Source organism: Nuphar pumila, chromosome 3 (assembly GCF_984573655.1).
Source record: "Nuphar pumila chromosome 3, dmNupPumi1.hap1.1, whole genome shotgun sequence".
Taxonomy (NCBI): Eukaryota; Viridiplantae; Streptophyta; class Magnoliopsida; order Nymphaeales; family Nymphaeaceae; genus Nuphar; species Nuphar pumila.
The window spans coordinates 147,622,046-147,649,011 of record NC_143251.1 but is presented as its reverse complement, the minus strand read 5'-3'; the positions used below and the strand labels follow the sequence as shown (position 1 = coordinate 147,649,011).

General features: G+C 41.3%; 1 protein-coding gene across 4 annotated transcripts in view; it reads left to right on the top strand.

The window, feature by feature from the left end:
• Nucleotides 1-26,966, top strand: part of TGH (SWAP (Suppressor-of-White-APricot)/surp domain-containing protein) — a 114,121-nt gene that overhangs the window by 4,449 nt on the left and 82,706 nt on the right. For all 4 annotated transcript variants that reach the window (XM_090000519.1, XM_090000520.1, XM_090000517.1 and 1 more), the window contains 2 exons: nucleotides 2,574-2,664; nucleotides 2,758-2,852. In XM_090000519.1, coding sequence (XP_089856645.1) covers nucleotides 2,574-2,664; nucleotides 2,758-2,852 — 186 coding nt within the window. The remainder of the gene's footprint in view (nucleotides 1-2,573; nucleotides 2,665-2,757; nucleotides 2,853-26,966) is intronic.

Genomic DNA, 26,966 nt, shown 5'->3' with positions numbered 1-26,966 from the left:
CCTTAGAAGTTAGAACATATTTCGAGAGAAGATAATCAATGACAAGTCTGTGGGGTATTGCTCTACAGAACTAAGTTCTAGGGAGTCAGCTTGTGTGCAAGCGTTAGCATTTAATAGCTCCATAAAACCTAAATCTAGAAAGAGACTACCCAAGACAAAATATCAAATACAACGGAAGATTTCAAATGGGCCAGGTAAGTGAACACAACAGGGGATTGGATCCAAATCCCTCAGATTTTCGGGTCCACATCCAATCTCAAATTACTTTTTTTCATGGACTATTCCAAACCATCATCAAATTATTCAACATAATCCAAATCATACGGTTTTAAAATAAAGGTTTGACATTACTGCAACTTAAACAAGTTTATGGAATCAAATGTTCCAAAGTGTCTGAAACACATCTCTAAGGCTAAACAAGGAACGATAAAAGCTTGGTTCGTTGGCACCGGCATCACATCCCTCTATCACAGCTACTCATCACCTGGATGGTTTATATAAAGATAGGTTAGACTCAGCGTGTTTGGTAGTCGTACGATTACCCAACATGCATTGCAAAGAACAAAAGCATACACACAAACATAGCATCATATAAACATGGTGCAATTATTGGCAAAGCATTTCATCATCATGATACACAATTCACAATCTCATGCTCTCAACAATAATACTTCACATTGAAAGCATGCTACAACAATTCAACATAACCAATCCATAACTTATAATTGGTTCCTCAGCAACTCATATTGCTATACATGTCATGCAACATTCATTAAAATATGCTCATGTCCTCACTAAATTATTGCATTATTAGGGCATATTTTCACAACATAAACTGTGCGAGAAAAAAGGCTATTGTTTCTCTTGATTACAAATCCCATCGATTACTCGTACAACAATTCATCGTAGACAATCGATACCACATCAGGGGTATATTATTCTATTGATTGTATTTTGCTCGAGTGTCTGACTAAATTTGATCCCAAAGTGGGCAGTTCTTGATTGGAAGTAAACCCTGATAAGGCAACAACAATTGGAATGCAGCTTGGAATACTACCTTAGAAGTCTTAGAACTACTACTTAGGACACATTGGTAGTTCGGCCCCCTAACTCCGAGGACTGAGGACCAAGTGAGACGCCTCACTCTCAAATAACACATGTTCCAATGAAGTTTTATACCGCCTACCATCTCCATGGTAAGTCATTTGCTGAATGAGTTATTGGGTTCTTTTAATTAAAAGACTTATTCATTTCATCATTGATGTCTCCTATACATCGACATCCCAGGGCTCAATAGCCCAAGTACTATACACGGTACATTCAACATTGCCCTTCTTGGCATGAACATCATACTACCCCTTCCGGGTAATTACATGTTTTATTTACTCAACATTTCATAACCCATTTATTATGCTTGGGTGTAGTTCATAACCCATTTATTATGCTTGGGGGTAGTCCATTGATTTACTTAATATTCTTTTTCATGTTCATTATCAATGATTTTCTAGTATGACCTTTTGTTCATTGTTTATCTTCCATTGATTAACTTATTGATGATTATTACATGTTCATCTCCTGCTGTCAAATGTTCACTATATATCAGCCTGTTGATAACATAGTGCATGTTGTTAACCTTTCCTTGACAGTCAAACTATACTGTCAAAAAGAAATGCTTTCATTTTCTTGACCTTTTACTTATTGTTTGATCATCAGACCTACATGTTTTACCCCCCAAGACTTATGCCTTGCCTTCCTTTGTTGGATGTCTCACTTGCCTAGATGTTTTCTGTAAGCCTTGTTCCAACTTAGTGTGTACCACAATAAGCACGTCCCTTCAGGTTGGTTTTTCACCTTAGATTTCAGCAAATTAATCAAGATGGATGCAATGAAGAACTTCCTATAATGAACTAGCTAAGCTCTACCGATCTAAAACATATCATTTTGATATGAAAAAATAACCCTCATGAACTACGTTCCAATTTTGCAGATCATCTCCTAAGACTGGCCAAAGTAGAAAAAATGGCAATAGTACACTACATTAAAAAATGCAATGGTACACTACCTCCCCTAGAATAAGACTGGCACGAGAAGTTTTACCACATTAAAGAACTTCATCGGTAAATCATTTATAAGGAATCAGAGAACATCTTCTCAACAAAACAAAAATGCAGGTAGAAATGCATTTTTTGCTGGTAAAAATGTATTGGGTTCCTTGAGTTTGATGTACTCATTTTATGCGGGTGGAGTTAGGATATCTTTAACCAAGAGGTTTTGTATTCAAATCCCTTTGGGAGATAGACCCTCAGTTTGGTTTGGTTTGGTTTTCTTTTTAAAGTTTTTTGTAGCATATTAGTATTCTTATTTGTACTGTGTAGTTTGTATTTTCACCATGTTCAGAAATGCTTGTATTACCCTTTCTCTCTCTAAGCTGGGGAATGCCCAGTGGGGTTTGAATCCTGGATCCCCTGGTTAAGACAACCTAACTCTAGCCAGTCCAGCCAACTTATTCCACCATTTTTTCTTTTGATTTGGTGCAAAGTATTTTTCTTCAATGGGCAAGACGTGAATTTCAGGTGACGGACAGTGAGGGGCGTAGAAGATTCCATGGAGCCTTTACTGGAGGGTTTTCTGCAGGATACTATAATACTGTTGGATCAAAAGAAGGTGCCTTTTTGCTTATGTCTACAGCATTTAGATTTTCTGTATCTAAATTTTTATTAGTCACTATTGGTTAACTATGATGTGGCACCATTGCAGGGTGGTCTCCACAAACATTTACATCATCACGCACAAAGAGAGCTGGAGTGAAAGAACAAACTGTCTATAACTTCTTAGATGAAGATGAAAAAGCGGTACATACCCATTTTCTTTCTTTCACATGGAATGGAAGCTGCTTAATTTTTGAAGTTTTTGCTTTGTCAATAAACTTCGCCAATCTCATCAAGTGATTATGAAAATAGAGCCATTTATTGGAAATTTCTAAATTGTATATTGTTAAAAATAATCAATTTTCATCTGAGCCAAGAGCTGAAGGTGGACCATCTCTGAACCAGACATTGAGTAATTAAGAGCTACTCAGTCTAACTTAGGTCAGCAAACTCCTCTTTACAAATTATGTGTATTTCTCTAGCAGCCATTTAAACTTATTGTGGTGTTTCTCACAATAATAAAACATGATAATTGTGGTCCTGATATGGATATTAAAGCGGTTAGATCAGATCTGGCTAGCTTGATTGAACAAAACGGTTATTGGACATATCCATGCACATTTTGTGGACTTTAACTGTTACTCCCACATCAGAATTTGTTAGTATCAATGCTTTTGAAAGAGGACACTGTAATGTTGTCCATTCTCTGCTTGATATTTCATTTTTGGTTGACCAATTCTGAAAGGCTATTAGGTCTCTTTATTGACTTTGAAGTTTGAACCCCCTCTCCCCCTTGTGAATCAATCAAAGCTTCCATATCACTTTAACAGAAGTGATTCTCCTGCACTTTTGATCAGGAAGGGCATGTTTGCAAGAACCTGAGAAACCATCACTTTCTTAGGTTTCTGAGAAAATGAAGCTCAATCTAGCCACTTTCTCAAGTGCTTGCAAGCTTAAGAAAGTGCAAGATATAAAAGTGGTTGATAGTTGAAAGAGAGTTGATGCACGCTTACCTGAGAAAGTGGGTCACGAGTCTGATCCTGTGACTGGTTTTCTAAGAAGTGACATTGTCACACTTTTTTTAGGTGGTTATCTGAGACGGTTGCAAATGTGCTTGGAGACACCTACCATTTAAGCTTGCATATTAATCCTTGGATATGGGAAAGTTTCCTTTGGAACAGTTCATTATGAACTACCAGACATGTGATTTTACAGTTTAGAGGATCCACTGCTTTGATTCTAATTGTTGCTTGCGAAGAGTCATATGAGTGCCAAATTTTTGCAATTGGTGGCAGTGAAAAGAGACCAAGAGCATTGACTCTGTGAAAAAAAGTGAGAAAAGCAAATGCTTGGCGCAGGTTAGTTACACAGACCAAATTCCTTGTATCAAGGCATGAACTACGTCTTCCATGATGGGATTTCACATCATCAGCAGGAATCTTCTTCAACCTCTTCCATTGTTTATGATGCAGTTCATAGGGAATGTTTTAAGACTTACCAGCTCTTGCAGCACATGATTTTATGACTCTTTTTCGACTTTTGATTTTTCTGTTCTACAAAGTCCTAATGCACTGGCATCCAATTTTCACATGGGCAGCAAAACGTCAGGTTCAGAAGATTCTCTGCAATAGTCTCTTGGATACTTCGATAAGAATATTAAACAGTTGAAACTTAAATTGTCTTGCGACTTGCATCCATTCTTTATTGTAAAAAAAAGGATCTTATGTGCATTCTTATCTCTTGTTGGTTAGATGTTGTGGTTGATTGTTTGAAGAGCATTTCATGAATAAATATCTAGTCTCTATGTAACGCCCCAAAAGCTTCACCCAGAAACACCAGAATTTTTTTTTCTCAGTGGAATCATTTTATAACTCATGGTTAAATGAATGGAGAGATACAGGTAAAAATATCTTCAAACAATCGACACATTCTTTATTTAACTTCAGTTCATGAACTTTTACAAAAGTATGTTTACAAAAAAAAAATGAATCACCGATAGCATATCAGTAACAAGTTGGCAAGAGAACCAGTAGATCAAACAAATGTCGAAATCTCTCTTGTAACCGCTTGTGGTGACTACTCAGGACCTGAAAATGTTAAAATAAAATAGGAATTAGACTACAACGTCTAAGCAGAAATTCTGTATTGATAGTGCAAGTATATCATGAATCGAGTGTGTGATATGAGTGTCAAGGTTGATCGTTAGTGTATATCAAGACAGATAAGCATTATGTAACAAAGATCTAAATTCATGTTCATGAGCATGTGAGCAGTTATATAACCATAACAAATATGCAACATTGATAAGCAGGTGAGGTATGCCACAGTCAATGTAATAACATATACACTTTCCTATAACAATTTAATTACCTTGCATCAACCAAGTTAAGAATTTTACTAATTTAGAAATTGATAATATAAAACATCTGAAATACCACTTCCATATAAAACATCTGAAATACCACTTCCATATATCTCTCTAGTATCTCCACTTGTGATGCCTAACTCTTCTAACATGATGTTTAATTATCTTATCCCGTGGGTACACACGGGCACAGTTGACCAGAATGTTCAGGGGTATATTATTTCAGGTAATTTATTAACCCGAACATTCTAACGGAGAATGAATCCCCAAGGGAGCGACCAATAGCCGAGAGAATCTCCCAAGGGCTCAACTCAAAACAGGATGCATCCCTAGCCTCTGCAGAAGATGTGGAACTACCACCTATGACACATAGGTAGTCCTGGTCCCTAACTCCGAGGACGGGGACCCACGAGCCGCTTCGCGCTCGACACCAAACACAATTCCTCGAAGTCTTGTACCACCCACCCTCTCCAAGGTAGGTCTCAATTGAGTAATTGGGTTTCATTAATTTATTTATTTTCCAGAAGTTTAGAACTTTTCCACAACTTCTAATCATTTGCATAACATTAACCCATTTTTAGTAATACACACACCCTCAAAGATTGATACCCAATTTCCTTGTCCTGTGATATGTTCATTATTCACCATATACTAAACATGAGTACATATCATATGTATCTATCTGATAAATATGACCCAATTGCTTTGTTAACAGATGTATCATGTACCTTAAGAGTTTGTTCTAACCAATTTATTTCCAGCTAGATATCTTTTCAAAAATAACCATTAAGCTATTCTGAAATTTGTGGTAAACTACTTTGTGCTGACACTTGTTCAATATAAAATGCAGTTGAACACGAAATTAGTTCAGAAATATAACATTTCATACATAGAAGTGCAATAACGTAACAAACAATTTCCAAAGAAACAGATAGCACAATTGGCAAGGGTTGCTGCTTCAGCCAGATTTAATAATCCATCATAAACCATTTAAGATGAAAAGTAATAATGACTCCAATGTACCAATATGCAGGTCACTAATGGACTACCATGATTCACTACCTACTGCTAAGATAAACTGATGGAATTAGCCACTAATGGATAGGAAAAATAAACTAATTCTGGAACTACCATTGTATGTGAACATGGAATCAATATCTTCAGTAAATAAAAAATAAAGGACTCAATTCAATTATGCATAGAACAAAGATTGCTGGAACCGTAGCAAACAATCTGTGTTAACATGATGCCCATACAACAGGTCAATCAATAAAGGTGTTGGCGTAGTTGATAATATATAAGTATATATATTTCACCCAGCACTGCCAATATTTGAAACTATCAATAATTTTGTATTCTCAAGAACAACCGATGAACCGAAAAGAAAGATGTATACAGTGACTTATCATTTCCGATTTGTTATCATTTGCAGGTAGATGAACAAGTAAACGCAGACAGTTATAGATACAAAAAAAATCGGATACAAGATAAAAAAAGGTTGTTCATCACAAAGTCAACTATGAGTAAGAAAAATAATTCTATCAAGCAAATGAATACGATCACCCCCCCCCCCCCCCCAAAAAAAATGTTATGAATTTAAAGATTTAGGGTTTACCAAGACAACCCCCAAATCGATTTGATTTGGGGTTTTACAGTTTATCAAGAAAACCCCCAAATCAATTTGATTTGGGGATTTAAGGTTTGGAAAGAAAACCCCCAAATCAATTTGATTTGGGGATTTACGGGTTAGGGTTAGGCACGAAAGCATTTTCCCTTCCCAAATGCTGTCGTTACCCTTACCGGTAACCCCAAAACACAGCGTAGGATTTCCTACAACCAATAACAGCTTGGAAAGATCGTACACGCACCAATGATCGAGGTTTCCCTGGACCGACCCAATCCCAACTCGATTCATTCTACACCCAACAAAATCAGTGACAGCAAACCTACCTTTTTTTTTCCTGCGATGGATGGAGAAGAACAAGGCCGATGACTGGGCTCAGGTACCTCCAAGATCGCGTTTCTTGCTGCACTTTGATGCTGTAAAGAAACGAGAATGAGAAGCGAGGTGGGGAAAAAGAAATACGGAGGGAGAGGTGCATGAGAGCTCAACCCTCTCCACCTACCTCCTTTATAGCGACGACCCTCCCCGCGTCTCCGATGCCCTGGAGGACTTGGTTACCAGACTGTAACCCCTCCCCTCCCCTGATCTCTGTTATACGCACACTTAGGCAAGAATCGTGCCCCAGGCACGATTCTTATACTCGGTTTTTAATAAAAAAGGGGAACGGGTCCGGCTCCGAACCCGATAACCCACCATACCGGATCCACTCAAAAGTGGATCCGGGTCTGTAATAAATTACGAACCCATTCAACCCGATAATTTTTAATGTGAATCCATTGACGTGAGTTCGAACTAACACCACTTGGGCAAAACCTTAAGTGGACCTATTTTGATCCACGGTGAATTTGACCCGACCCATATAATTCATACCTTACTGCCTACTGCATTTGGATCCAGTGAAGGGATCCAAGAACCGAATCTCCCTATTTTTCATAGTTATTACATCCTCACCCCCTAAAAAAAAATTTCGTCCCCGAAATTTACCTGAAAGAAAACAAAACTTTACTCGAACAGATTGGGATATTTCTCCCTCGTACTAGCTTCAGGCTCCCACGTGCTTTCCTCTATACCATGATGTTGCCACCTCACCTTGACGAAAGGAATGACTTTAGATCGTAAAGCTCGCTCGCTTCTTTCCAGTATTTCCACCGGCTTTTCGTCCGTTGTCAGGTCTTCCTTTATATTCACATCCTCATACTGAATGACATGAGACGGATCATGTAGATATTTTCGCAACATCGAAACATGAAACACATTATGTATTTGCGCATATTGGGGATGTAAAGCGACTCGATATGCTGTTTCTCCAATCCGTTCCATAATCTCGAAGGGTCCCACATATCTCGGACTTAATTTTCCCTTCTTACCAAATCGAAACAGACTTTTTGTGGGCGATATTTTCACAAAAACCCGATCTCCCACACCAAAAGTAAGTTTTCGACGCCTTCGATCAACATAACTCTTTTGGCGACTCTGAGCGGATGTTAATCTATCCCGAATCATTTTGACCTGCTGAGTATAATGTTGTATTACAATTGGTGGTTCTAAAGAACGTTCACCCACTGCATCCCAATAAATCGGTGATCTGCAAGGTCTTCCATACAAAGCTTCAAAATGAGCCATACCAATACTTGCATGGTAACTGTTATTGTAAGCATACTCAGCCAAAACCACATGCTTATCCCATTCGCCCTTCCAATCCAGCATACATGCCCGTAGCATGTCTTCGAGCGTTTGAATAGTCCTTTCCAATTGACCATTGGTCTGGGGATAAAAGGCGGTACTCAGCTTCAGCTTGGTACCCAAAGCCTGTTGTAACTGACTCCAAAATCGAGAAGTGAACCTTGGGTCACGATCCGATATGATTGTTACATGTATCCCATGTAACCAAACAACCTCTCGAATATATAGATATGCTAAACTGTCTAGAGATTGGGCGATCCTTATGGGTAGGAAATGAGTTGATTTTGTAAGTCGATCCACTATTACCCAAATAGCATCGTGTTGTCTTCGTGTTTTGGGCAATCCCACCACAAAATCCATAATGATCTCTTCCCACTTTCATTGCCGAATCTCTAGTTGCTGCATCATTTCTCCAGGTTTCTGATGTTCCATCTTGACCTGCTGACAAGTAAGACACTTTGAGATATAATCTGCAACCTCACGTTTCATACCATTCCACCAATACCCCATTTGTAAATCTTTAAACATTTTCGTACTCCCTGGGTGTATGGTGTACTTGGTTTTATGTACTTCTTCTAACAGTTTTCCTTTCAACTCGGGATTGCTAGGAACCCAAAGTCGCTTTTTCATCCAAATACTTCCATCCTCTTTCAGGGTAAAGTGTGAGGTTCCTTGTTAGACCAATATTTTAAACTTCTCGTATTGTGGATCCTCCTTCTGACCATCAATAATTCTAGTAAGGATCTCAGGAAGAACCACCAGATTTGATAATCTGATGTTTCCCTTATCGCCCTCACACGACTTCCATTCAATAAATGCTTTCATTAAGTTTCACAGTTCACTCACTAAACTGGACAATGTACCCTTGGTTTTGCGACTTAAAGAGTCAGCTACAACATTTGCTCTTCCGGGATGATAGGAAATTGAAAAATCATAATCTTTTATAAATTCCAACCATCGCCGTTGTTCCCTTGCGACTTACAGTGTACAGTTGCGCTTAGAGTCTGTTTTGCTTTTGTTGAGTCTGATGTAAGCTGCCCGGTTCAGGTGAATCAATACCCCGAAGGGGCAGCCCGTATACTTGAACTGTAATGGCCTGCGGGCAAAATTGTGAATGAAGTAAATGCGTTGAGCTTTTTTTTGTTCACCCTCGTTGTGATTGCTTCTTGTGATTGCAATTTCTCTCCCTCTATTCTCTCTTACTCTCTTGCACTTTGATTCCAAGCTTCCGCGATCGGCAAGCGAGCTGACGAGTAGGCTTGCGGCGGTGAGGAAGGACCATCGCGCTGGCCCATTAAAGCAAATAGGCCCGTCACAAGTGGTACCAGAGCCCGTTCTCGTGCTGTGGAAGGGACTCCGGAGTTGGTGTCGACAGACACGCCGACAGACTGCGATTTGTGAGCAAGACATCGTGGCGCCTTATCAAAACTTGCGCAACACCAAAGGCAAGGCAGTTGCTGAAGCTGAGGAGATGGGTTCACCTTGGGGCCAAGAAGAGTTGGCTGCAACTGTTAACAAGCTGGTTGAAGAGGTGACTTCGCATGATGAAGCGATTTCACGCGCATGTGAATCATTCAATGGACTGAATGATGTGGTGGCGAGCCTGCAAGAGCAGGTATCCTTATTAATGGGGCAGGTCACTTTGTTGACGACTACAGTGGCCGACTTGCAGTCTGAAGTAGGGGAGCTTCATCTGAAGAACCATACGTTGTAGCGGACGGTGACCCTAAATGGCGGAAATGGTGAGAGACCATCAAGGATTGATGTGCCAAGACCCACAAAATTCAATGGTTCTCGCCACAGTAAGGCCATTGAGAACTTCGTCTTCCAAGTAGAAGACCACTTGGATATCCAGAATGTGACCCTCGAAGATTTGAGGATTAAGGCTGCAACGGCCTTACTTGATGGGGATGCTATCGCTTGGTGGAGGCAGAAGCGCAATGACATGGAGAGGGGTCAATGTGTGATAGACACCTTTGATGACTTCAAAATGGAGTTGCGCAACTACTTCATGCCAAGAAATGCGCAGAGGCAGGCTTATCTGATGGTATGTGAGCTCAAACACACTGGTTCGTTGCAAGACTATGTCAGAACGTTTCAGAAGCTTATGTTGGAGATACCTAATATGCCAGAAGACGACATGCTCAACTGGTTCATTGTGGGGCTTCAACCATGGGCACAGTCTGAAGTGAAAATGAGCAACCCCTGTATTTTGGAAGATGCATATATGGCGACTGAGCGCTTAGTTGACACTCATGGCAAGCCTTTCACCCCATCAACCAAAGTTGGGAAGAAGCTTGACCACAGAGGCAAGAAGGATGAGCAGCGCAATGATAAAGGTGAGGCGTCAACACGCCATCAATAAAAAAAAAACAGAACTTCACGAAGCATAACAACAACAACAAGGGTGCGGTTGTGACATGTTGGTTCTGCAACGATAGACATATCGCCAGGCAGTGCCCAAAGCGCTTTGTAAAAGACGACGGACAAGCCAATGTTGCACGGGAAAAATGCAACAATACTAAATGCAGTGACACTGAGACCATGCAACCAAGGATGGGGGCTATGCGATCGATTAACGCAACTAGAAGTTGCGCAGCTAAGAACATGCAAGTCAGTAATGAACTTATGTACGTAGAAGTTCTCGCGGGAAGAGGCAGAGCGGTTGGGCTTGAAAACTGGGCCAAAGCAGAGGACTATCAAAACAGTAAACTCTGAGGCCAAACCCATCCTTGGTGAAGCAAGAGATGTGGCTACTCAAGTGGGGAGTTGGGTCGGCAAAACCAACTTCTCTGTGGTGCCCCTGGACGATTTCAAGGTGATTCTCGGTATGGAGTTTCAGCGAAGCCAGAATGTTATGATGCAGTCAAAGTTTAACACGTTGACGATCATGGGGTCAGACCTGTCAGACACAGTGCAGTGCCTTACGCAGAAAGACAAGTCTTTCGTGTTATCGACAATGCAACTGAAGAAGGGTGTCAAGCATGGGGAGCAGACATTCTTAGTTACAGTGCGTGCAGATGAAGGAAAGGTAGAAGCAGCAGTGTCGCCGACCCTAGCCCCACTATTGGAGGAGTTTCGGGGGGTGATGCCCCTGGAATTGCCAAAGCGTCTTCCGCCAAGACGTGAGGTCGAATACAGGATTGAATTGACCCCGGGAGCGAAGCCTCCTGCAATGGTTCCATACTGTATGGGGTCAGCTGAGCTGAAGGTGCTACGCAGGCAACTAGACGAGATGTTGGACGCATGCATTGTTCGTCCATCAAAAGCCCCACTTGGTGTCCCGGTCCTTTTTCAGATGAAACATGATGGCTCTAAACAGTTATGTGTGGATTACCGTGCTTTGAACAAGGTCACGGTGAAGAACAAATACCCATTGTCATTGATAGTGGACTTGTTCGATCAGCTAGGCAGTGCTCGTATTTTTTCCAAGCTAGATCTGCGATCGGGTTACTAGCAGGTGAGGATTGCCGAAGGTGATGAGCCGAAAACAACTTGCGTCACCCGCTATGGTGCTTACGAATTTCTAGTAATGCCATTCGGGTTGACAAATGCTCCAGCCACGTTCACGACTTTAATGAACCCGATCTTCTACCCTTAGACAAGTTTGTGGTAGTTTACCTGGATGATATCGTGATCTACAACAGTAACATGGAGGAACATGTCAGGCACTTGCGAACAGTGTTTCAGGTGCTGAAGGAGAATGACCTTTGTGTCAAACGAGAGAAGTGTCTCTTCGGGCAGGAGAAAATCAGCTTCCTTGGCCACGTTGTGGGGCGTGGTGTGCTGCGTATGGATGGGCAGAAGATAAGGGCCATCCAGGAATGGGTTCTGCCAAGCAAAGTGCCAGAATTGCGGTCATTCATCGGTTTGGCAAACTATTATCGGCGTTTCATCAAAGGTTATTCCCTCATTGCTGCGCCTCTCATAGATTTGTTAAAGAAGAATCGGGTATGACTCTCGACAGGAGCCTGCCAAGATGCCTTCGATGGCTTGAACAAAGCCTTAGTGAGGGAGCCAGTGCTGCGACTGCCTGATCATTCGAGACCCTTTGAAGTTCACACAGATGCCTCAAACTTTGCCATTGGCGGAGTTATTATGAAAGATGACCATCCGATCATATATGAGAGTCGCAAGCTGAAAGATGCAGAGAGGGGTTACACAGTGCATGAACGTGAGATGACCGCCATTGTGTATTGCCTCAGGACCTGGCGGCACTACCTTTTGGGTGCTGAGTTCGTCATCAAGACGGACAATGTGGCAACGAGTTATTTTCAGACGCAGAAGAAGTTAACGCCTAAACAAGCTCGATGGCAGATGTTTTTGGATGAGTTCGACTTTGCCTTGGAGTACAAGGTTGGAAAGACCAATATTGTGGCGGATGCCCTAAGTCTTAGCGTTGAACTGGCAGCTGCGCGTGCGGAGTCTTCTGAAGTGCATTTGGAGGGTGCATTGCTGAGCCGCATTCGCGAGGGTACACAGCAGGATCCGACCGCACAACACCTTGTTTCTCTGGCGCAGGCAGGGAAGACTCGACGATTTTGGCTATTGGATGACTTCCTCGTAACAAAAGGGGGACGCATCTTTGTACCACGGTGGGGAAGCCTTCGCCAAGAGCTACTCAAAGACTGCCATGATACACTATGGGCCGACCATCCTGGTCAGGAGCGGACCTTAGCACTTCTTGAGCGCGGCTACTATTGGCCGCAGATCAGAGACGGCGTTGAGGGGTATGTGCGGACATGCCTCATCTGTCAGCAAGATAAGGGGACAAACCAGAAGGCTGCCGGTCTCCTTGAGCCTCTACCAATTCCAGAACGTCCTTGGGATAGCATCTCCATGAACTTTATTGTTAGTCTGCCGAAGGTAGAGGGTCTCAGTTGGTGGATCGTTTATCAAAGTATGCCACATTCATCCCAGCTTCCAAGGAGTGCCCTACAGAGAAGACTGCAGAGTTGTTCGTAAAGCATGTGGTGAAGCACTGGGGCATACCAAAGAGCATTGTGAGTGATCGCGATGCTCGCTTCACGGGCAAGTTCTGGCGTGAAGTATTTCGGCTACTTTGCTCTGAGTTGTTGTTTTCAACAAGCTTCCATTCGCAGACAGATGGGCAGACAGAGCGTATCAACGGGATACTGGAGCAGTACCTTAGGCACTTTGTTAGTGCCAATCAGAAAAATTGGGTGAAGCTCCTTGATGTGGCACAATTTCGTTATATTCTGCAGAAGAGCGAGTCTTCAGGCCACAGTCCGTTTGAGATAGCCACTGACCCTGCACACTCTTGCCACACAAGAAAATGGAAGGCCATCATTCGCCTATCAGCTTGTTCGCGACTGGCACGAGCAAAATGAGTTGGCGAAGGCATTCTTACACAAAGCGGCAAAGAGAATGAAGTGGGCGGACAAACACCGTTGGCGCGCAGGGTTCCAAGTTGGGGACCAAGTGTTGGTGAAGTTATATCCTGGTCGCACATGCATCTTCCGCGGGCGGCACCGCAGACTACTCAGAAAGTATGAGGGACCCTTCACCATCACAAAGAAGGTGGGCAAGCTGGCATACAAGCTTGAGTTGCCCCCAGACTTCAAGGTGCACCCGGTGTTCCACGTGTGTAACCTCAAGCAGTTCCATCCAGATGATGGAGACCCGGAACGCAGTGTGCCACAACGCGGTCCCATCATGCAGAGGGCCCCGACAGCACAACGGGCCGAGAAGCACCTCAGTCAGATCCTTCGCCACAAGGTCAACTACTTGGGACAAGCGAAGAAATACTTGGTGCAGTGGGAGGAAACAACGGAACCAACGTGAGAGCCTGCATTTCGAATGAACAGCCGCAACTCGGCTGAAGTCAGGGCTTACCACGAAACAGATGGCGCCGAGGACGACACATGATTTGAAGGGGGGAGCATGTTCCCTTGCGACTTACAGTGTACATTTGCGCTTAGAGTTTGTTTTGCTTTTGTTGAGTCTGATATAAGCTGCCCGGTTCAGGTGAATCAATACCCCGAAGGGGCAGCCCGTATACTTGAACTATAATGGCCTGCGGGCAAAATTGTGAATGAAGTAAATGCGTTGAACTTTCTTTTGTTCACCCTTGTTGTGATTGCTTCTTGTGATTGCAATTTCTCTCCCTCTATTCTCTCTTGCTTTTTTTGCACTTTGATTCCAAGCTTCCGCGATCGGCAAGCGAGCTGACGAGTAGGCTTGCCGCGGTGATGAAGGACCCTCGCGCCGCGATGGCCCATTGAAGGAAATAAGCCCGTGACAGCCGTTGCCTCATGTTTAACTCTTTCTGAGAGAAGAGATATTTAAGACTTTTATGATCTGTGAATACTTCTAACGTCTCCCCGTACAAGTAATGTCGCCACATCTTTAAGGCAAAAACCACTGCTGCTAACTCAAGATCATGAGTTGGATAATTACGCTCGTGGTTCTTAAGTTGGCGAGAAACAAAGCTATTACCATCCCATTTTGCATCAGAACGCATCCCAATCCTGTTCCTGACACATCAGAGTAGACTACAAAACCACCATGGCCTGTTGATAACACCAAAACTGGAGCAGTTGTAAGTTTCTTCTTTAGTATCTGAAAACTCTCTTCACATTCACCCGTCCATTCAAATTTAATTCCCTTCCTTAGTAACTTGGTCATAGGCATGGCAATCCGTGAAAAATCCTGAATGAACCGTCTATAGTATCCAGCAAGACCAAGAAAACTTCTAATGTCACCAACATTCTTTGGTTGACTCCAACTCAATACAGCCTCAACCTTCATTGGGTCCACTGATACACCATCACGGGATATAACATGACCTAAAAACATTACCTTCTCCAACCAAAATTCGCATTTAGAAAATTTTGCAAACAATTTATGTTTTCTGAGAGTCTCCAACACTATTCTAAGATGATCCTTGTGTTGCTCTATATTATCTGAATATATAAGAATGTCATCAATAAAGACGATCATAAAAGTATCCAGATAAGCGCGAAATAGCCTATTCATCATCTCCATAAATGCCGCCAGAGCATTCGTAAGTCCGAAAGGCATTACTACAAATTCGTAGTGACCATACCTAGTCCGGAAAGCTGTCTTTGGAATATCTTCACTCCTAATCCGCAGTTAATGATATCCAGATCTGAGGTCAATCTTAGAAAATACCTTAGCTTTCTGCAATTGATCGAACAAATCCTCGATACGTGGTAGTGGATATTTGTTTTTAATTGTATCCTGATTCAACAGACGATAGTCTATACAAAGTCTCATGGAACCATCTTTCTTTTTCACGAAAAGAACTGGCGCCCCCAGGGTGATACACTTTGTCTGATAAAACCCTGTTCCATTAATTCTTGGAGTTGCTTCTTCAGTTCCTCTAACTCTGTCGGAGCCATGCGATATGGTGCTTTCGAAATGGGTGCAGTCTCAGGCACCAACTCAATTTGAAAATCTACCTCACGTCGTGGAGGTAAGCCCGACAATTCATCCGAAAATACATTTGGGAATTCACATAACACTTCCAGTTCTTCTAAAAGAATGAATTTTGATTCACAAGAAAGTATATTCACCAAAAATGCTCTGCCTCCTTGCCTTAAATACTTTTGAAGCTTTCATACCGATATAGTTTTGGAGGTTGCCACCCGTCGGGAGATTCGAAACTCAAATTTTGGATGCCCTGGTCTGTTCAAAATTACCTTCCCTTGGCGACATAAAGTCTCCGCATAATGCTCAAATAACCAGTCCATTCCCAGTATAACATCAAACTCCGTCATATCGAGAATGATTAAGTCAGCATTAAAGGTTTGTCCTTCCAAGACAATAGCTACCTCAGGAATAAAATTTATGCATATGGAATTTTATCCTATAGGGTTGTACACATCAAAAGTATATTTTAGAGTTTCAGTATGTGCACCTAAATGTTTTGCAAACTCAATAGAGATGAAAGAATGTGTGGCACCACAATCAAACAATACTAGTGCAACATGACCACTGACCATTACTGTACCTTGCATCAATTCCGTATTATCGAGTTCTTTCGCAGTAGTAGCGTAAACCCATCCTGGTACCCGCTTTTGCACATTCGATGGTGGAGTAGGTTGTGATGGTGGAGATTGTTGCGGTGCAACCCCACCTTGTCTCTTCTGCATGTCAGCGGTCTTCTTACGGTACTGCCGGATATAGTGGCCCATTTTGCCACAATATAAACATGCGCCGGTGTCCCGAGGACAAGGCTGCCCATTGTGAGATCGATTGCACTTGGAACATGCTTTGGTTTGTCCATGATGTTGTGAAGGACGATCTCCACCCGAGTCAATGGCCGAGGCAAAAGTGGATGGCATGCTAGTCATTACTTTTACTCGCAACCCGTCTTTAAGACCACAAACGTACTTACTTGCCCGTGCTTTGTCATTTTCGAATAGGTTCGGGTGATATCGCTCCAGACTACGAAAACGAGTAGTATACTCAACCAGACTCATATTACCTTTAGTCAGTTCCAGGAACTCCTGCTGCTTCCTATCGCGAGCATGTTGTGGAAAGTAGGTTTCCAAAAAGACCTTCCGAAATCCTTCCCAAGGTATGATATCCATGTCTGCGAACTGAACCGTGCGAGCCGTATCCCACCATTTTTGTGTATCCCCGATCAATCGGTATATACCAAAGTCAGTCAGTCTGTCGCCTGGAACAGGCAGAACTGTAAAGGCTTTCTCGATCTCGGCAATCCAATTGTCGGCACATTCTGGATCGGCTTCCCCAGCGAATGATGGCGGATTTAGCTTCAAGAACTTCTCATATGTCACGATTCCTGGGTCATTACGTGCACTCGTAGTAGCGACCATCTCTGCCTGGACCCGCACTTGCGCATCCAAGGTCTGCGCTAAGTTGTTAAGAGTATCCATCATAAAATCCCTTTGTTCTTGCCACTTGTCAGGAGAGTCAGAACAATTTTGCTTTCGGCGATGCATCTTTTAGAAGTCTAGCAAAAATAACAGTATATGTCAATCTTTACCAGAGTTGTACTCATCAAGCTACACCACTTAGCATCATGCCCACAATACTAGCTAAAAATATATTCATATGTATATATACTCACAAAACTCTTGCAGGGAGTGGCTCGACCTCGATGCTTGATGTACTGTTCCCGGCTCTGATACCATAACTGTAACGCCCCAAAAACTTCACTCAGAAAAACCAGAATTTTTTTCTCACCGGAATCATTTTATAACTCATGGTTAAATGAATAGAGAGATACAGGTAAAAAGATCTTCAAACAATCGACACATTCTTTATTTAACTTCAGTTGATGAACTTTTACAAAAGTATGTTTACAAAAAAAAAACGAATCACCGATAGCATATCAGTTACAAGTTGGCCAGGGAACCAGTAGATCAAACAAATGTCGAAACCTCTCCTGGAACCGCTTGTGGTGACTACTCAGTACCTGAAAATGTTAAAATAAAATAGGAATTAGACTACAACGTCTAAGCAGGAATTCTGTAATGATAGTGCAAGTATATCATGAATCGAGTGTGTGATATGAGTGTCAAGGTTGATCGTTAGTGTATATCAAGACAGATAAGCATTATGTAACAAAGATCTAAATTCATGTTCATGAGCATGTGAGCAGTTATATAACCATAACAAATATGCAACATTGATAAGCAGGTGAGGTATGCCACAGTCATTGTAATAACATGTACACTTTCCTATAACAATTTAATTACCTTGTATCAACCAAGTTAAGATTTTTACTAATTTAGAAGTTGATAATATAAAACATCTGAAATACCACTTCCATATATCTCTCTAGTATCTCCACTTGTGACGCCTAACTCTTCTAACATGATGTTTAATTATCTTATCTCGTGGGTACACACGGGCACATGTGACCATCTCAGAAGAGAATGTTCGGGGGTATATTATTTCAGGTAATTTATTAACCCGAACATTCTAACAGAGACTGAATCCCCAAGGGAGCGACCAATAGCCGAAATAATCTCTCAAGGGCTCAACTCAAAACAGGATGCATCCCTAGCTTCTGCAGAAGATATGAAACTACCACCTAGGACACATAGGTAGTCCCTAACTCCGAGGACGAGGACCCACGAGCCGCTTCACGCTCGACACCAAACACAAGTCCTCGAAGTCTTGTACCACCCACCCTCTCCAAGGTAGGTCTCAATTGAGTAATTGGGTTTCATTAATTTATTTATTTTTCAGAAGTTTAGAACTTTTCCACAACTTCTGATCATTGCCATAACATTAACCCATTTTTAGTAATATACACACCCTCAAAGATTGATACCCAATTTCCTTGTCTTGTGATATGTTCATTATTCACCATATACTAAACATGAGTACATATCATATGTATGTATCTGATAAATATGACCCAATTGCTTTGTTAACAGAGGTATCATGTACCTTAAGAGTTTGTTCTAACCAATTTATTTCCAGCTAGATATCTTTTCAAAAATAACCATTAAGCTATTCTGAAATTTGTGGTAAACTACTTTGTGCTGGCACTTGTTCAATATAGAATGCAGTTGAACATATAATTAGTTCATAAATATAACATTTCATACATAGAAGTGCAATAGTGTAACAAACAATTTCCAAAGAAACAGATAGCACAATTGGCAAGGGTTACTGCTTCAGCCAGATTTAATAATCCATCATAAACCATTTAAGATGAAAAGTAATAATGACTCCAATGTACCAATATGCAGGTCACTAATGGACTGCCATGATTCACTACCTACTGCTAGGATGAATTGATGGAATTAGCCACTAATGGATAGGAAAAATAAACTAATTCTGGAACTACCATTGTATGTGAACAGGGAATCAATATCTTCAGTAAATAAAAAATAAAGGATTCAATTCAATTATGCATAGAACAAAAATTGTTAGAACCGTAGCAAACAGTCTGTGTTAGCACGATGCCCATACAACAGGTCAATCAAGAAAGGTGTTGGCGTAGTTGATAATATATATAAGTATATATATTTCACCCAGCACTGCCAATATTTGAAACTATCAATAATTTTGTATTCTCAAGAACGACCAATGAACCGAAAAGAAAAATGTATACAGTGACTTATCATTTCCGATTTGTTATCATTTGCAGGTAGATGAACAAGTAAACGCAGACAGTTATAGATACAAAAAAAATCGGATACAAGATCAAGAAAGGTTGTTCATCACAAAGTCAACTATGAGTAAGAAAAATAATTCTATCAAGCAAATGAATACGATCAAACCAATCCCCCCCCCCCCCCCCCCAAACATTATGAATTTAAAGATTTAGGGTTTACCAAGACAACTCCTAAATCGATTTGATTTGTGGTTTTACGGTTTATCAAGAAAACCCCCAAATCAATTTGATTTGGGGATTTAAGGTTTAGAAAGAAAACCCCCAAATCAATTTGATTTGGGGATTTACGGATTAGGGTTAGGCACAAAAGCATTTTCCCTTCCCAAATGGTGTCGTTACCCTTACTGGTAACTCCAAAACACAACGTAGGATTTCCTACAACCAATAACAGCTTGGAAAGATCGTACACGCACCAATGGTCGAGGTTTCCTTGGAACGACCCAATCCCAAATCGATTCATTCTACACCCAACAAAATCAGTGACAACAAACCTACCTTTTTTTTTCCTGCGATGGATGGAGAAGAACAAGGCCGATGACCGGGCTCATGTACCTCCAAGATCGCGTTTCTTGCTGCACTTTGATGCTGTAAAGAAACGAAAATGAGAGGCGAGAGGTGCGGAAAAAGAAATACGGAGGGAGAGGTGCATGAGAGCTCAACCCTCTCCACCTACCTCCTTTGTAGCGGCGACCCTCCCCGCGTCTTCGATGCCCTGGAAGACTTGGTTACCAGATTGTAACCCCTCCCCTCCCCTGATCTCTGTTATACGCACACTTAGGCAAGAATCGTGCCCCAGGCACGATTCTTATACTCGGTTTTTAATAAAAAAGGGTAACGGGTCCAGGTCCGAACCCGATAACCCACCATTCCGGATCCACTCAAAAGTGGATCCTGGTCTGTAATAAATTACGAACCCATTCAACCCGATATTTTTTAATGTGAATCCATTGACGTGAGTTCGAACTAACACTACTTGGGCAAAACCTTAAGTGGACCTATTTGGATCCACGGTGAATTTGACCCGACCCATATAATTCGTACCTTACTGCCTACTGCATTTGGATCCAAGACCCGAATCTCCCTATTTTTCGTAGTTATTACATCCTCACCCCCTAAAAAAAAAAATTTCGTCCGCAAAATTTACCTGAAAGAAGACAAAACTTTACTCGAACAGATTGGGATACTTCTCCCTCATACTAGCTTCAGGCTCCCACGTCCTTTCCTCTATACCATGATGTTGCCACCTCACCTTGACGAAAGGAATGACTTTAGATCGTAAAGCTCGCTCGCTTCTTTCCAGTATTTCCACCGGCTTTTCGTCCATTGTCATGTCTTCCTTTATATTCACATCCTCATACTGAATGACATGAGACAAATCATGTAGATATTTTCGCAACATCGAAACATGAAACGCATTATGTATTTGTGCATATTGGGGAGGTAAAGCCACTCGATATGTTGTTTCTCCAATCTGTTCCAGAATCTCGAAGGGTCCCACATATCTCGGACTTAATTTTTCCTTCTTACCAAATCGAAACACACTTTTTGTGGGCGATATTTTCACAAAAACCCGATCTCCCACACCAAAAGTAAGTTCTCGACGCCTCCGATCAGCATAACTCTTTTGGCGACTCTGTGCGGATGTTAATCTATCCCAAATCATTTTGACCTGCTGAGTATAATGTTGTATTACAATTGGTGGTTCTAAAGAACGTTCACCCACTGCATCCCAATAAATCGGTGATTTGCAAGGTCTTTCATACAAAGCTTCAAAAGGAGCCATACCAATACTTGCATGGTAACTATTATTGTAAGCACACTCAACCAAAACCACATGCTTATCCCATTCGCCCTTCCAATCCAGCATACATGCATGCAACATGTCTTCGAGCGTTTGAATAGTCCTTTCCGATTGACCATCGGTCTGGGGATGAAAGGCGGTACTCAGCTTCAACTTGGTACCCAAAGCCTATTGTAACTGACTCCAAAACCGAGAAGTGAACCTTGGGTCACGATCCGATATGATTGATACAGGTTCCCCATGTAACCGAACAACCTCTCGAATATATAGATCGAGCTAAACTCTCTAGAGATTGGGCGATCCTTATGGGTAGGAAATGAGTTGATGTTGTAAGTCGATCCACTATTACCCAAATAGCATCGTGTTGTCTTCGTGTTTTGGGCAAACCCACCACAAAATCCATAATGATTTCTTCCCACTTCCTTTCAGGAATCTCTAGTTGCTGCATCATTCCTCCAGGTTTCTGATGTTCCATCTTGACCTGCTGACAAGTAAGACACTTTGAGATATAATCTGCAACCTCACGTTTCATACCATTCCACCAATACCCCATTTGTAAATCTTTAAACATTTTCGTACTCCCTGGGTGTATGGTGTACTTGGTTTTATGTACTTCTTCTAACGGTTTTCCTTTCAACTCGGGATTGCTAGGAACCCAAAGTCGCTTTTTCATCCAAATACTTCCATCCTCTTTCAGGGTAAAGTGTGAGGTTCCTTGTTGGACCAATATTCTAAACTTCTCGTATTGTGGATCCTCCTTCTGACCATCAATAATTCTAGTAAGGATCTCAGGAAGAACCATCAGATTTGATAATCTGATGTTTCTCTTATCGCCCTCACACGACTTCCATTCAATAAATGCTTTCATTAAGTTTCACAGTTCACTCACTAAACTGGACAGTGTACCCTTGGTTTTGCGACTTAAAGAGTCAACTACAACATTTGCTCTTCCGGGATGATAGGAAATTGAAAAATCATAATCTTTTATAAATTCCAACCATCGCCATTGCCGCATGTTTAACTCTTTCGAAGAGAAGAGATATTTAAGACTTTTATGATCTGTGAATACTTCAAACGTCTCCCCATACAAGTAATGTCGCCACATCTTTGAGGCAAAAACCACTGCTGCTAACTCAAGATCATGAGTTGGATAATTACGCTCGTGGTTCTTAAGTTGGCGAGAAACAAAGCTATTACCATCCCATTTTGCATCAGAACGCATCCCAATCCTGTTCCTGACGCATCAGAGTAGACTACAAAACCACCATGGCCTGTTGATAACACCAAAACTGGAGCAGTTGTAAGTTTCTTCTTTAGTATCTGAAAACTCTCTTCACATTCACCCGTCCATTCAAATTTAATTCCCTTCCTTAGTAACTTGGTCATAGGCATGGCAATCCGTGAAAAATCCTGAATGAACCGTCTATAGTATCCAGCAAGACCAAGAAAACTTCTAATGTCACCAACATTCTTTGGTTGACTCCAACTCAATACAGCCTCAACCTTCATCGGGTCCACTGATACACCATCACGGGATATAACATGACCTAAAAACATTACCTTCTCCAACCAAAATTCGCATTTAGAAAATTTCTCAAACAATTTATGTTTTCTGAGAGTCTCCAACACTATTCTAAGATGATCCTTGTGTTGCTCTGTATTCTCTGAATATATAAGAATGTCATCAATAAAGACGATCATAAAAGTATCCAGATAAGCGCGAAATAGCCTATTCATCATCTCCATAAATGCCGCCAGAGCATTCGTAAGTCCGAAAGGCATTACTACAAATTCGTAGTGACCATACCTAGTCCGGAAAGCTGTCTTTGGAATATCTTCACTCCTAATCCGCAGTTAATGATATCCAGATCTGAGGTCAATCTTAGAAAATACCTTAGCTTTCTGCAATTGATCGAACAAATCCTCGATACGTGGTAGTGGATATTTGTTTTTAATTGTAGCCTGATTCAACAGACGATAGTCTATACAAAGTCTCATGGAACCATCTTTCTTTTTCACGAAAAGAACTCGCGCCCCCCATGGTGATACACTTGGTCTGATAAAACCCTGTTCCATTAATTCTTGGAGTTGCTTCTTCAGTTCCTCTAACTCTGTCGGAGCCATGCGTTATGGTGCTTTCGAAATGGGTGCAGTCTCAGGCACCAACTCAATTTGAAAATCTACCTCACGTCGTGGAGGTAAGCCCGACAATTCATCCAGAAATACATCTGGAAATTCACGTACCACTTCCAGTTCTTCTAAAGGAATGAATTTTGATTCACAGAAAAGTATATTCACCAAAAATGCTCTGCCTCCTTGCCTTAAATACTTTTGAACCTTTAATATCGATATAGTTTTGGAGGTTGCCACCCGTCGGGAGAGTCGGAACTCAACTTTTGGATGCCCTGGTCTGTTCAAAATTACCTTCCCTTGGCGACATAAAATCTCCGCATAATGCTCAAATAACCATTAAGTCAGCATTAAAGGTTTGTCCTTCCAACACAATAGCTACCTCAGGAATGAAATTTATGCATATGGAATTATATCCTATAGGGTTGCACACATCCAAAGCATATTTTAGAGTTTCAGTATGTGCACCTAAATGTTTTGCAAACTCAATAGAGATGAAAGAATGTGTGGCACCACAATCAAACAATACTAGTGCAGCATGACCACCGACCATTACTGTACCTTCCACCAATTCCGTATTATCGAGTTCTTCCGCAGTAGTAGCGTAAACCCGTCCTGGTACCCGCTTTTGCACATTCGATGGTGGAGTAGGTTGTGATGGTGGAGATTGTTGCAGTGCAGCCCCACCTTGTCTCTTCTGCATGTCAGCGGTCTTCTTACGACACTGCCGGATATAGTGACCCATTTTGCCACAATATAAACATGCGCCGGTATCCCGAGGACAAGGTTGCCCATTGTGAGATCGGTTGCACTTGGAACATGCTTTGGTTTGTCCATGATGTTGTGAAGGACGATCTCCACCCGAGATATGCTGCTTTTTATGTGGTGACTGATATTTCTTGCCACCAGTTTGCTGCTGTGTGGAAACCCCCCTTTTGCCTGACATGCCACCCTGATCCTTTCGAGATCGCTCCCATTTCTCGTTCAAGGTCGTGGCTGCTTCAATGGCCGAGGCAAAAGTGGATGGCATGCTAGTCATTACTTTTACTCGCAACCCGTCTTTAAGACCACGAACGTACTTACTTGCCCGTGCTTTGTCATTTCCGAATAGGCTCGGGTAATATCGCTCCAGACTACGAAAACGAGTAGTATACTCAACCAGACTCATATTACCCTGAGTCAGTTCCAGGAACTCCTGCTGCTTCCTATCGCGAGCATGTTGTGGAAAGTAGGTTTCCAAAAAGACCTTTCGAAATCCTTCCCAAGGTATGATATCCATGTCTGCAAACTGAACCGTGCGAGCCGTATCCCACCATTTTTGTGCATCCCCGATCAATCGGTATGTATCAAAGTCAGTCAGTCTGTCGCCTGGAACAGGCAGAACTATAATGGCTTTCTCGATCTCGACAATCCAATTGTCGGCACATTCTGGATCGGCTTTCCCAACGAATGATGGCGGATTTAGCTTCAAGAACTTCTCATATGTCACGATTCCTGGGTCATTACGTGCACTCGTAGTAGCGACCATCTCTGCCTGGACCCGCACTTGCGCATCCAAGGTCTGCGCTAAGTTGTTAAGAGTATCCATCATAAAATCCCTTTGTTCTTGCCACTTGTCAGGAGAGTCAGAACAATTTTGCTTTCGGCGATGCATCTTTTAGAAGTCTAGCAAAAATAACAGTATATGTCAATCTTTACCAGAGTTGTACTCATCAAGCTACACCACTTAGCATCATGCCCACAATACTAGCTAAAAATATATTCATATGTATATATACTCACAAAACTCTTGCAGGGAGTGGCTCGACCTCGATGCTTGATGTACTGTTCCCGGCTCTGATACCATAACTGTAACGCCCCAAAAACTTCACTCAGAAAAACCAGAATTTTTTTCTCACCGGAATCATTTTATAACTCATGGTTAAATGAATAGAGAGATACAGGTAAAAAGATCTTCAAACAATCGACACATTCTTTATTTAACTTCAGTTGATGAACTTTTACAAAAGTATGTTTACAAAAAAAAAACGAATCACCGATAGCATATCAGTTACAAGTTGGCCAGGGAACCAGTAGATCAAACAAATGTCGAAACCTCTCCTGGAACCGCTTGTGGTGACTACTCAGTACCTGAAAATGTTAAAATAAAATAGGAATTAGACTACAACGTCTAAGCAGGAATTCTGTAATGATAGTGCAAGTATATCATGAATCGAGTGTGTGATATGAGTGTCAAGGTTGATCGTTAGTGTATATCAAGACAGATAAGCATTATGTAACAAAGATCTAAATTCATGTTCATGAGCATGTGAGCAGTTATATAACCATAACAAATATGCAACATTGATAAGCAGGTGAGGTATGCCACAGTCATTGTAATAACATGTACACTTTCCTATAACAATTTAATTACCTTGTATCAACCAAGTTAAGATTTTTACTAATTTAGAAGTTGATAATATAAAACATCTGAAATACCACTTCCATATATCTCTCTAGTATCTCCACTTGTGACGCCTAACTCTTCTAACATGATGTTTAATTATCTTATCTCGTGGGTACACACGGGCACATGTGACCATCTCAGAAGAGAATGTTCGGGGGTATATTATTTCAGGTAATTTATTAACCCGAACATTCTAACAGAGACTGAATCCCCAAGGGAGCGACCAATAGCCGAAATAATCTCTCAAGGGCTCAACTCAAAACAGGATGCATCCCTAGCTTCTGCAGAAGATATGAAACTACCACCTAGGACACATAGGTAGTCCCTAACTCCGAGGACGAGGACCCACGAGCCGCTTCACGCTCGACACCAAACACAAGTCCTCGAAGTCTTGTACCACCCACCCTCTCCAAGGTAGGTCTCAATTGAGTAATTGGGTTTCATTAATTTATTTATTTTTCAGAAGTTTAGAACTTTTCCACAACTTCTGATCATTGCCATAACATTAACCCATTTTTAGTAATATACACACCCTCAAAGATTGATACCCAATTTCCTTGTCTTGTGATATGTTCATTATTCACCATATACTAAACATGAGTACATATCATATGTATGTATCTGATAAATATGACCCAATTGCTTTGTTAACAGAGGTATCATGTACCTTAAGAGTTTGTTCTAACCAATTTATTTCCAGCTAGATATCTTTTCAAAAATAACCATTAAGCTATTCTGAAATTTATGGTAAACTACTTTGTGCTGACACTTGTTCAATATAGAATGCAGTTGAACATATAATTAGTTCATAAATATAACATTTCATACATAGAAGTGCAATAGTGTAACAAACAATTTCCAAAGAAACAGATAGCACAATTGGCAAGGGTTGCTGCTTCAGCCAGATTTAATAATCCATCATAAACCATTTAAGATGAAAAGTAATAATGACTCCAATGTACCAATATGCAGGTCACTAATGGACTGCCATGATTCACTACCTACTGCTAGGATGAATTGATGGAATTAGCCACTAATGGATAGGAAAAATAAACTAATTCTGGAACTACCATTGTATGTGAACAGGGAATCAATATCTTCAGTAAATAAAAAATAAAGGATT